General features: G+C 41.3%; 1 protein-coding gene across 1 annotated transcript in view; it reads left to right on the top strand.

Annotated features, from left to right (window-relative positions):
* Nucleotides 1–12,196, top strand: part of LOC138293888 (serine/threonine-protein kinase N2-like) — a 189,378-nt gene that overhangs the window by 15,712 nt on the left and 161,470 nt on the right. The window contains exon 5 of the mRNA XM_069233181.1: nt 11,832–11,940. Within this exon, the coding sequence (XP_069089282.1) occupies nt 11,832–11,940 (109 nt within the window). The remainder of the gene's footprint in view (nt 1–11,831; nt 11,941–12,196) is intronic.

Raw genomic sequence — 12,196 nt, 5'->3', positions numbered from 1 at the left:
TATAAGTTAGTATTGTCTCCCCTTGGTTCAATCGACTTCTCTAAGCACTGGAGATTGAAAGGAAGATAGAAAATGGTGGATTCCATATGCATTTTAACTTTTACCTTTTTTTAACAAACTTTGCTCTTGAAACCAGTGTTTTGGGGTTGGGGGGTCACATAAATGGAGAACTAGTATTACTAGTAAATATTCATTCCTTTTCATCTACCACTTATTACAATACAATTTAATAAGTTTATTTACCAAAACACATGCTTTATTATCGTATTTGAAACTAGAAAATCTCCATTCTGCAGTATTGTTCCAGCATTTAAAGAAGCATATTGAAAAACACTGCAAAATAGGGCTTTGCAGTGTAGATGTAGTTGGGTTGATCATTCTTTCTCAGCCTTTCATTCAGGCTCATAAGTATAAGTATAAGTATACTTGAAACTGCCTAAATCTTCTCCATTTTGTACCATAAAAACCTAATAACAGTTTTAAAGGTTTAAAAAAAAAAGATGTGGGTCATGGTCTGACCGGCCGCCAAGATGGTGGACGTACATTAGCTGTGCTCCAAGACATCCTCCACCATCCTCCAGTATCTGTGCCTCGGACCCAATGGATTTACCCACCCGTGGGGCTCGGATTTCCCTGTGTGATGCCTGGCCTGAATCCTGCAACACTGAGCCAGATCTGTACCTCCAAAGCCCCCTTAAGAGACTGTGAGGCCCAGGTCCTGCTCATTTGCTGGTGCTGTCTGCGGCCGCACTGTGTACAAAGAGGGCGTGCCTCCCCACCAAGCAGGAGGAGTGCCACACAAACAGCAGCTTTAGTCCTTCCTGTAGCTTCCCTCCATAATTGTTTATGTGCCCAGTCCAGACTGAGGCCTTGGCTGAATTGTCCTGGACTGGGGTGGAAGAGACTGGTGGGCTGTGGAGTCCTGGGAGAGTGGATTGGGACCGCCATTGCCCCTTCTGGTGCACTAGGGCTAACCACCCCTCCCCCCACCCCCGCTTCCCTGCTAAGAGGTAGGCTGGGTGGATAGCAGCGCCTGCCCTCCTGCGCCCAGTGGAGATTTAGCCCGGGGTGCACATGAAGCCTCCCTGTTTCGGGAAAGTGGGCTGGTGGGGCCAGGGGCTCCACCTACCAACTGGACTGCATCTGCCACAGGCTGCTGGAGGAGGGGTGCTGGTTCCGCCCAGGACCAAAAAGAGATACTTACTGGCTGCACATGCCGCCAAATGTGGGTTGCCAGGGGCAAGTAGGCTGGAAAGAGGCAGCCCTCCGGCCTTTGATTCACCGGTGTTGCGGCGACTGGGATGCACACGACGCCCTCTCAGCGGTTTTACTTACTGCCTTACTTATTTGGTGATTCAGAACTTGCATCCTGTCTAATGACAGGCTGCATGCTATGTGCACCAAGTGTGTTTACCGCTTATTTCATGTCCCAAGTGCCGACTGATTTATGTCTTGCATCCAGTTTCCCATGGTGGCTATTGCACGGCTCGCATACTGGCTAAGTAATGATTTTTATGCTGTTTAATGCTGGTTCATTTTTGGCTTTCAGACTGCCTAATAGAAGGCTTAGTTGCAGTCGAACATACTAGTTAATTCATTGTTGTTATGGCAACATAAGCCTGGCATGCCCACTTAGATAAATTCTAATTCATAGCTCAGATGCTGCTGCATTCACATCTTACATGCTGCATCTCTGAAAGCACAAGCACTGTTTAATTGATGGCTCACGTTCTGTAATTAGGCTAGCGTGCTGCCTCACAATGTGGGTAGCCCATTGCTCACATGCTGTCTAATTGTATCGCCATGTGCTGCTGGCTGGTGTAATGGTTTAGACCCTAAAATATACTTTAAAAAAATATCTTATTGGTTTTTCAATAGCACTGATTAATAACATACATCTATGTTTCTCGAGTAATATCATTGTTACATTTAGATTCAGCAACTATTCATGTATCATAGTTTATACATATTGCAGTGATCATTGTTTCTAAAATAAGAAAATGAGAGGGGAGAAAAAGAAAGCAAAATAGCATATCAGCTACTATTGATAACATTTAACTGAGCGAGTAGTTCAATCCAGAAGAATACTCTAACAATCTAATAATTGCTGTCAGACCCAATGTGCGGGGCCACTATTGTCTTTTTTTATTTATTTTTGTTCCATGTATTGTTTTGTTCCTGACCTCTGATAACATTCATAGTATTACCAGTTCCGCATTTAGGTGACCTGGTGTCATCTTTCTCTTTATTGTTCAAAGCCAGGATCACTGTGGCCCGGTGTTGGGCCGCGGCTTCTATGTTTACCCCATGTTTCCGCCCTGTAAAAAGTTGTACTTTCCGCCTCGGCATCCCCAGAAGGTAGGCGGCCTGAGTGATTTCCAAGCCTTTATGGTAGCTCTTTTGGCTAATAGCAAGATCAAATCGATAAACTTAGATGCAACCTTCTCTTATTTTGGGTGCGTGATGAGCCCCAGACTACAGTCTGAATCTAGACAAATCTGCTCTGTAAAAAGGACATGTTCACTGGTGAAAGTGATGAAGCAGAAATGAAGGTTTTGATTTATTAAAGCTTAAACGTAGTGTGAAATAATCATGTGTGACTTTAACCGAACTAATAAAGATTGTACGGGGACAAAATGTGCCCTTAGAGTAGTTTGCCAACATTTATAAGCGTGCTTTATATAACGTGGTGTATTAGAATTGCACTAATCCGACATAATCATAAACGTGTGCTACGATTTGCTTGCTTGAAATGCTTTAGCTTAGCATAACTTTAGCGGAGGCTTTGGCCTAGTGGCCTGGTCTCACGGTTTAGATGCTCGTATTTTTCCAATGTGCTATTAAACGTGTATTTTTGCTTGAAGCTGTACTTTTCCACTGAAACCGTTCACATGCTTATCTTAAAGTTTCGTGCCAGCCTGGCATATTTTCTCTTTACTCCAAGGTCGATTTGCAGGTGCGGACAATGGAGGCTCTGAAAGTGAGCTAATTGGTATACAATGTTGCAACGTGCGTACCCATCTCCAAGGATAATGTATGCTTAAGTAAAAGCTTGAGAACTGTTGTTTTTGATTGGACAATTTGAAGCTAACCTATGAACCCTCCAATGGAAGACCCTACTGGATTCGAACTGTTGTCTATAAAAACCAGGTGCACGAGGAGAAATTAGGCCATTATTGGACATCCCGCCATTTTGCAGACTTCGTAGCTATTATGGCCCACTTTGCTGCGACGCCATTTTGAGAGATACTTTGATGCTTTCTCTAGTCGAGAGAAAGAGACTTTAAATGATTCTTGCCCTAGAGACTTTAACTTTGATCCCTTATGCATGAAGTAGTAGTTTTTCCTTGCCGCCGTGAGGCAATTGCCCCGTCCACCCCTGCCCCTTTGCCCCGTCCCATGCTGATCGCAACGGTACCCATGTTGATCGAGAAACGGTACCTGTGAGACGAAGACTTCCTTGTATGCTGATCGTAATTGGTAAATATGAAAGGAAATTGTACAATTGCATTGTGTTTCCTTTAGGTAACCAACTGCTGATTTTGATAAGATCCCTAGCTAGGAGTTTTCTAAATTAATGTTGCTAAATTGTTTTTGCATGAAGTCCCACATGCCGATGCTAATTTGAGGTTAGATGAGGATTCCTTTTGTTGCACGATGCAATTTGAGACCTTGTTATGCTGACTAAATGTATGCAATTAGCTCATTACAGATTATCGTATTAGTGATTTGCATTGCTATTATCGAATGCCTTGTGATTCAAATGCTACATAGATTACACTTGTTTCGCCGTTATGGACAGCTATTAATGTTCATTTATGTTTATCATTTGGTGTTAAGACACATTTTTATTGTGCTAGCTTTGTTAATATAGGGAAATAAATTTACTAACTTTGCAATAAACTGGTGTGGTTATTCCTGACTGAAAGGTCAGGGTTCGCCGAAATGTATTCTGGATTAATTGTTAAGTGTTATGTTGAACAGGGTATTGCTTATGTACGTTATTGATTATTGATTTGATGCAATTGATCGATATAAGAGTACAGAGAGTTCCCACTTAGTCAAAAGATTCATCGGCCTAAAGAGCGTCCGAACACAGGTAAATTATTGCTACGGACCGCTCTATCAAAAGTCAGGCCATGTGTTTGAACTCCACTTGAGTTTTGTGGGATCGCAGACAACCTGAGGAGGCCCCAGTATATATATTGCTAGGCTTCAGGGGTGTCCTGTAGGCCTTTGTGTGACAAAAGAGGGATTGAAAGAAGCCAATTTGCACTTGAATAGTCTTCCCGCAACAGTAATCCCCACCTCTTTCCAAGCTCTCGACTCCCCTGCAGTGGGCCATCCTGTTTGAGTGGGTAGACCCAGGAGGGGTATTCGGTGATAAATGCAGTACCCTTCGAGTAAGGTGTATACTCTTCCTCCAGTACCCCAGGGCAACTCTCACTAGGTGGGGCAAACCTGTGTCAGACAATGCAGCTGGAAATATTATTTTATTAAGTGCTCATGTGATGAGCGGTGCCTACCAGTGTCTCATGTTCGTGGAAAGCAGCCTCCAAGCATGCTACCCCTTGCAGCTGAACTGCTAAATAACAGAGCTTGTAATCCGCCCCCTCATTCTCTTCTAGTTTTGCCAGTAACTTCAGTTTCTTCAGGAACACCCTGCGCCGACCAGAACTCAATATTGATTCCGCTATCAGAGCATTGAAATCCCTACAAAAAAATTCTGCGTACCATAAGAGTGAGAGTGACAAACAAATAGAGCAGATGAGGCAAAATGTTTCACAGTACTGTGCAGTACGTCAACAGCAATGTCTGCCAAAATGCTACTTATGCTCTTAGCAAACCCATCACAACTGTCAGTCTTATTATTATACACCTTAATCTCCAGGCATTGGATCTTGTTGGCCTTTGCCAGAGAGGGGATCCTTGTAGCTCAGTTGTCAAGTATAATCATTAAGTAACCCTCGTTCTTTGGACTTATGGGCCTTTTGTTAGTCGACAAGGAGCGATGCTTAGGAGCAATCATTTACATCAAATATCATGAGCAGTGAAGTCCAGTTGGGGTATCACAAGAATCAGTAGAAAGTTTTATGCAAGTTTAAAGGGTTTTATTCACACATTAATTCAAGTCAAATTATTTACTTAAAAAGTATTACATTTGGTCATCATTGTTTCAAATGTAAATACTCCATTAGTCTATATTTCAAAACAAGATAAAATACCACATAAGAATAAAAATTACAAATAAAATGATGAGAATGAAGTGTGTTCCTAAAGGAAAATCCCTAATCGAAATCAATAAATGGTATTTTTAGGCATAAAGTGCAATTATTTTCAAAGGCAAGATAAGGTGTCAGTTTCAGAAACCGAAATGAAAGGTTCTGATGAGAGAATAAGAATGCATAGGCATGACACCTTAAACACTCAAGCACTGAAAGTTTGCAAAAGCTGGACAGTATTAACTTCTCAAAGTCAGCAGACTTCTTTAAGGTCTGCTTCCTAAGTTATACAGCAAACTCCAGGTGAGGAAAAATTGAAGCTTTCTGAACGATGGAGGCCCCTCTAGGATGGGCTCTGAGGGGCCTCTGCAACGCACACTAATTGAATTCTACTAATCACATTGACCTACATAATGATGTCCTTGGTTTGTTATATCGAACAAATCTTGTGGTTCAGACAGTTCTTCCTATGAGCATGAGCCGTGTTTTCTGCCACCCCCTCTCCTCCCTGTAAGAACCTCACTATCAGTTGTCTAATGCATAACAAATGCCTATTGAGCCTGTCAGAAGGCTTCAGGAAAATTGCAGCATCGGCAGTGGAAGAGAAAAACATCTTATGCAAAACAACAGTTTAAATGCAGAATCAGGCCTTTAAGTTCTAACGTGTAAAATCAACATTTAAAATTAGGAACTGTGTTCTGTCACCTCCCAGTGCACCTCCGTGCACCCCCCCCAAAGTAATAAAGAATCAGAGATATTCTAAGTGGTAAATGAGCAGCAAAATCATAAAGAAAAAAGGGTAGCATCCCTAGTAGAATGGGAACGTCTACTGCTTACCCCCAAAACCAAGGGGTTCTTATACACAATTCTAGCGTAACAAATGAGGGAAAACAGTCTAATCGTGGCATGTTCACAAGTATTTAGTTTTAGACAAATCAGAGCGTTCAACATCATGTTCAGTTCCTAAGCACTATCTCATTTAAAGAAAGTATTGAGCAGTATCTGTGTTATTGCTATCTGGAGATGTTCAAAGTAATGTGCAACATTTTAGACAACTAAACTTCACACCTATGAAAAGACTGGCCCAGCAGCAGAACTACAGCGGAAGAGACTTGAAACTTGTGCTACATTTAAGAAAACAAGAAAGTTCATTCAAAGAGAACTCGTACAGTAAAAAAAACAAAAAAAACCACGACATTGACTTAGTTTTGCTACTTCAGGGCCTATGGAAAGAGAAGATGTAGAGGAGACCGGGATGGGAGGGGGGAGAGCAGGAGTGAAAGGCAAAGCAGCATCAGACCAGTATCCATGTTATCCTATATGGCGTTTCTATAGAAATGTGGCATAACTAGATTACACAGATAAGTACACTCCTATACACCATATTAAACTTGTTTCAAATGTGAACACTTTAATTCATCATTTGTGTATTGGATCCATCATAAATAAAAACTATTATTCTTGATCATTATTTTTCACGAAAATATATACCAAGAAAGAATGCTACCAGAGTACAAAGACAACAGGAGACTGGATTCAATAGGAATAATATGGAGTGGCACATCTCCAACTTCAGTGAAGAGATAAGTGCAAGTGCTTTGTTTATGAAGATGCAGCAGACTTCCCATGGAACTCTTGCAATGCCTAGTGGAGGATCCCCTTGGATAGAAGAGGAGCAGATATTTTTAAGAGAATCTTAGTGAGAAAGATTGTTCTGTTTCATATGATCTTTATTGACCATCGTAAATGTTAGAATGATTTCCCACTGCGTGCGGAGGATAGGGAACACTTGTTCCACAAATATTTCAAGAGAAAGTGTGAATTTAACGTTTAAAATGTACAACGACACTCACTAATTAGCCATTAAGGAAGAGTTTTTTATTTATTTAAATATATTCTTTTCTATTCAGGAAAAAACATACAAAACTACATTACAGCATCTTGATTCTAAACTGCTGCTGAAAGGTGTTGGATGATAGTAATATAAGGGCTAATAGGCATGAGATTACTGTAGTGCAAACAAAGTCACCTATGCCTGCAAGGAGCCTACATGTTTTCATTCCCAGAATGCACCGTACAGCGAGTTGCCTCTAAAAACCACTTTTTGTCTGGCTCGTGAAAGTGGAACTTCGGGATCCTGTGGCTGTTGTTGTTTTTTTTTTTAACCTAAGTTCTACAGTTTTTCTGTCAGAGCTTAATTTTTCCCGTTTATTGGACACTTTTTCAGTCACAATGCCTTCAAACTTTGTGAAGTGCAGTTTGTGACAGAAACAAAGATAGCTTCTGAACCCTGTCAGTTCTGGGTAGTCTGCCTTTTGAGTTCACCTTCATTCTACCACTGAATGTGAATTTTGGGTGAAAATGTTCAAAAGATCATGAGGGAATCAGACTGTGGCAGGCTAGAAGACATGAAAGCCAAGGAGAAAGCAAAAAGGCCTCCAGAAAGGATTCTGCCTCTTCTACGTCAAAGCCCTCACCCCTTAACAACTATAGAACTTGGTGTTCCAAGGTGAAAAGATCCATGATGAAAGAGAGATGACACATTTGCTTTCCCACTGCTTCTGTTGATCCCACTTGATGTCAAAGAGATCAGCCCACAGGTCAACACAGACCTTTTCTCCCTCTGGAGTTGGCTCTGTTTCAACACCTAAGTGCTACTGTTCGGCTTTGAAAAGAACTTCATTGTTGTAGCACAAGCACTGCCACTGTCCATTGTCACCCAATTTCGAAACAGGCTTTGCTGCCGAGTTGATTAGTGATGGCGAGAAAAAGTTTCTCCACTGTTAACATCAATACACTGGACATTAGCATTTCACTGCTTCACTCAGAATGATGTTAAGGGTGTTTCTGTCTCCTCTATATTCCACAGCAGAAGTATTCCCACGAAGGACAAAACTTAGACTATGCCCAGAAGCAACAGCAGCCCCTCTTGGGCTCTTGTCTTTCAGAATACCGGTAGATTATCTAGTTCCAACTACAAACCTACTCTGAAGCTGGAGATCTCAAGTCCAGTATCTGTGTTTCTGATCAGAAAAAGGCCTCCTTCTCCACGGAAGTCACTTCAGCTGCCACTTCCACCACCTCCTCGACAGGATGTCTATCATCTGCAGAAGCACAGAAGGGAGAGGTCTCCTTTTGAGTTCGTCCAGAAGTGATGCAGACATCATATAATCTGACATCTTCTTTTGCTGGATCACCAGCTAGAGTTTCACCCATGGAAGATGTCACTGCATTTCAGGATGCCCTAGCCAGAGGTACTGCAAAATGAAAAATTTCCCGTGACACTCCTCATACAGCTGTCCTGATATTTATTGAGACCTCACAATACTGCCTGACACTTACACCATTACTTCTGCTAGTACTTGGCCTTTTGGAGCTAGCAGAAGAAAAATGTTCACTTCTGCAACAGCAAAGACAACAACACACCTCACCTCTTAGTGCAGGTCTCCAGAAAAAGGCTTGACTTTTCCATGGCTTGTTCCTACTTTGGACAAAGTAATGGTGTCAGCAGTCGGGTCGTGTCCTCACCCTTCAGCCCCAGAAATATCTGCTCCCCCTGACAGGGAAAGCAAAAGGATGGACACTGCAGGGAGAAAGATCTGTGGTACTGTTGCCACAGCCCTCAAGGTTGCCAGGACTGCTGTCCTGATTGCAGGAGATATGATAGGGCGTCTAACATCTTTAAAACCAGATACCTAACTGAAGATTCTCAGTGCTTCTTTCTCTTGATTATCCCCATTTGGCCAACACACAGAGGAGGAGCTGGTCTCCATGAAAAATGAAACGGAGACTTGGAAATCAGAGGGTCTTGAAGAGAGAACAAATTTACAGGGTACTCCATCGCCTTTTTTCAAAATCCTTCTTCCGTTGAAAGAGCTCTCCATACCCCACAGGAATGTCTTCCAATGTCATGATATATCTCACTTAGCAAGTCGTGGCTCTTGAGATTTGTAGCTGTAAATGTGACTTCTGTAAAGCTTAACAAATCAAGGAAGGGCAATATGGAGGACCCCATCTTCAAAGAAAGCAGCAGCCAATGGATTGATGCTGTTAAGTCCAGATCTTCAAAATATATGGATCAATATAATGGCCTTGACAGATCAGGACAGGTCTTTGACTATTGGCACAATTTACCCTTTGTAACCACTTCTTTCCACTTATCCAGTACAGCCTTTCTTTCTCTACTACTTGTTTCCCTATTCAATACATTGATCCTCCAATTAGAACGTGCAGCTAACTATCACTAAGACTATGATTAGGGGCCCAATATAATTCTATTTTTAACATTTTCGGCCTGGGCAATGAAGTAAAAGATTCTTTGGCCCTGGTGGAGTGCCTGACTGCCACATTTAGAAATGTCCATCGGGCCAACACACTTTCTAGCATTCACATGAACCACTCTCAAGGCGGTTCCTGGGAATGCACTGGAACTTTGCCCTGTGTCTCCGTCAAAGCTGACGGGCCATACAGCATTTTTGTTTTATTTCTGAACATAAAATAACAAAAAACAATGCCCCCTTGACATGGGAGTAATTTTTAATGGCAAGGGGTGCATTTGTTTTTCCACAGACCTTACCGCCAGGGTTTGCTTGACAGCGACAGGCAGTAAAAAACTGCAGTTCGTACACCCATCCTAATTGGGCAGACACACATATAAGCCAGTTCTCTAACAGCCTTTAATCAGTTGGGCCATCAGTGAAATTTGGCTGTGGTGGAGACTGAGTCTTCTCTGTGGTGGTTAAACTATGGTTGTGTTGGCAGGTCTCACACCCTGTCGTCATTGTAACGTAGTATGCTTACTACCATCATTTAAAGCACGTCTTATGACTGCTAATGAGCCACTGATGGCACCTGTGCAGACAACAACTGTTGCTTATTTTGCATATGGAATTATCTCTAGCACTTTCATTCTAAAATTGTAGCAGAAGAAATTGATTTGAGGATGCTGTCTGCCATGCTTGGTTTGATTTTTATGATGTGCCTCAGTTATTTTGAGCACTTTGTTGTTTTCAGAAGTTTGTATGTTTTGCTATCTTGACAAGTTGTGTTGTTGGGGTCGGCACTGGAATAGGACAAAGGTAGCAAAGTTAGGGTATTTGTGTATGTTTAATGCTGACCACTTTGTTATGGCTCTGAAACACATTCCCTACCAATATGGCACTCACAAACATTTCCCAGGGGCCACACAATTTGGTATGTGATGTGATCGAGGGTCGCACTGAAGCCAGCAGGGTGTTAGTCAGAGGGGTATGAGAGGGGAAGGTTAGTGGTAAGATGGATGTAGGTGATGTGAAGCATATACGTCTAATGTCTGAACTGCACAATGTGAAGCCTTAAACTTGGGATTAATCTCTACTTCTTCACTTAACCAAACTGTGTGATCATAGGAATTGTTTTATTTCACTTTACCTCTTTTTGCTTCATTATCACACGAGGACCTTGAAATACATGGACTTTGAAATACATGACTTCAGTATGTATGCTGTACAAAACCTTCTGTGTCTAATTGAATAAACTTTAATGTTGTTCATGTTTAATTGAAACCCAGGCCTTCCAAAGAGTTCATATAACAACTGACTTGCCTCTCTTAGTTCACAATAAGCATTGTTGTCAGGGTGGAGGGAAGAATGAAAGTTTCTAAGTTCCATTTTAAAACTATCACTTTAAAAAAATACTCATCAATGCTCTTATATAATCCTATGTATTAAGGTGAAACGGTTCTACAAATGAAATACACTTTTTCATGTTTTTGTACTTTTGCTGCAAGAGGCCTTTAATAATGAAGGAGTTTCTAAAGTTAAGCAGTCCAGGACACCCTAATTACTTGCTTTCTTTAACTTCAGTTAGCCTTTAAATTAATACTTGCCCCTTTATTTAACATTTTTAGTGTTAGTGCTGAGTCTAGAAAACAGCATAGTTCTGCTGTTGACCTGGGGGCTGCATGTAAATGTCAGGAGGGCTGTATACAGCCCCTGGGACATACTTTGAGGATCACTGCTCTACCAGAAATCAGCACACTACTTGTCATTTTAATCAGGTTAAAGAGATATTAATAAGGGTTGGCTGGTTTAAATTTGGATGTAGATGAACCCTTGCAGTCTAATCAAACTTGTGGGATTGACCATCATTGGTATGTACTTTATCTTTTGTTTCACTTTGTAAATATATATCTGTTGCATTGTAAAAGGTAAATGAATATTATACTGTGCTGGCCATCCATCACTGTCCCAGGTATGTCCTGGGCCACTCACTTTCATATCTTGGTTTTTGTAATCTGTTCTCAACTGTGTCCCACATTGCTCTGTATAAAGCGCCTCCTGATCGAGACACTCCTGCTATTATGAAAATGTTGTCTGTTAAGTGCTCTACTGGTTTTTGGTCCTAATTTTGCCTAACCTCAGTGCCTAAAATTAAATAAAAATACAAATGTTCTTTGGGGATTTTAGACTCGTGAGGGTTGGCTGTGGTGGCTTTCTAAGTTAGGTCTTAGAATTGTTACGAAAAGAAGGTGCCTTTAGGGTTGGTCCTTTGAGATAATCTGGTCATGATGGTCATGATGGAAAGGCCTTTTTATGACAATCTGAATTGAAATGTTGTGATTAAGTAAAGCTTTCTCACCCAATGTCTTGCTTTTTGTTTCAGGTTACATTTTTTAATCCCATCATAGAGCGAATTCCAAAGCTTCAGCGGCAGAAAAAGATCTTCTCGAAGCAGCAAGGTATGTACCACAGTTAAAAGAAATGCAGTGGTCCAAAATACTCCTGCAGTGTGTTAAATTGCATAATGTAACCCAGGATATCTTTAAGCATCCTTAAAAGAGGTATGGTGGCACATAAGAGGACTAACCACTCTCCTCACTCTCCTCACTTACAAACTCTTCCTAAAAAGACTGTTTTTCCATGTCTCTTTTCCCTTTGCAACAAGATAAACGTGCCTAATATTTATAATGTTTAGAATTTTACCCTGCCTTTTTG

This window comes from Pleurodeles waltl, chromosome 4_2, assembly GCF_031143425.1.
Source record: "Pleurodeles waltl isolate 20211129_DDA chromosome 4_2, aPleWal1.hap1.20221129, whole genome shotgun sequence".
Classification (NCBI taxonomy): domain Eukaryota; kingdom Metazoa; phylum Chordata; class Amphibia; order Caudata; family Salamandridae; genus Pleurodeles; species Pleurodeles waltl.
Note: the sequence above shows the minus strand (reverse complement) of the source record. Positions and strands in the feature narration are given on the sequence as shown.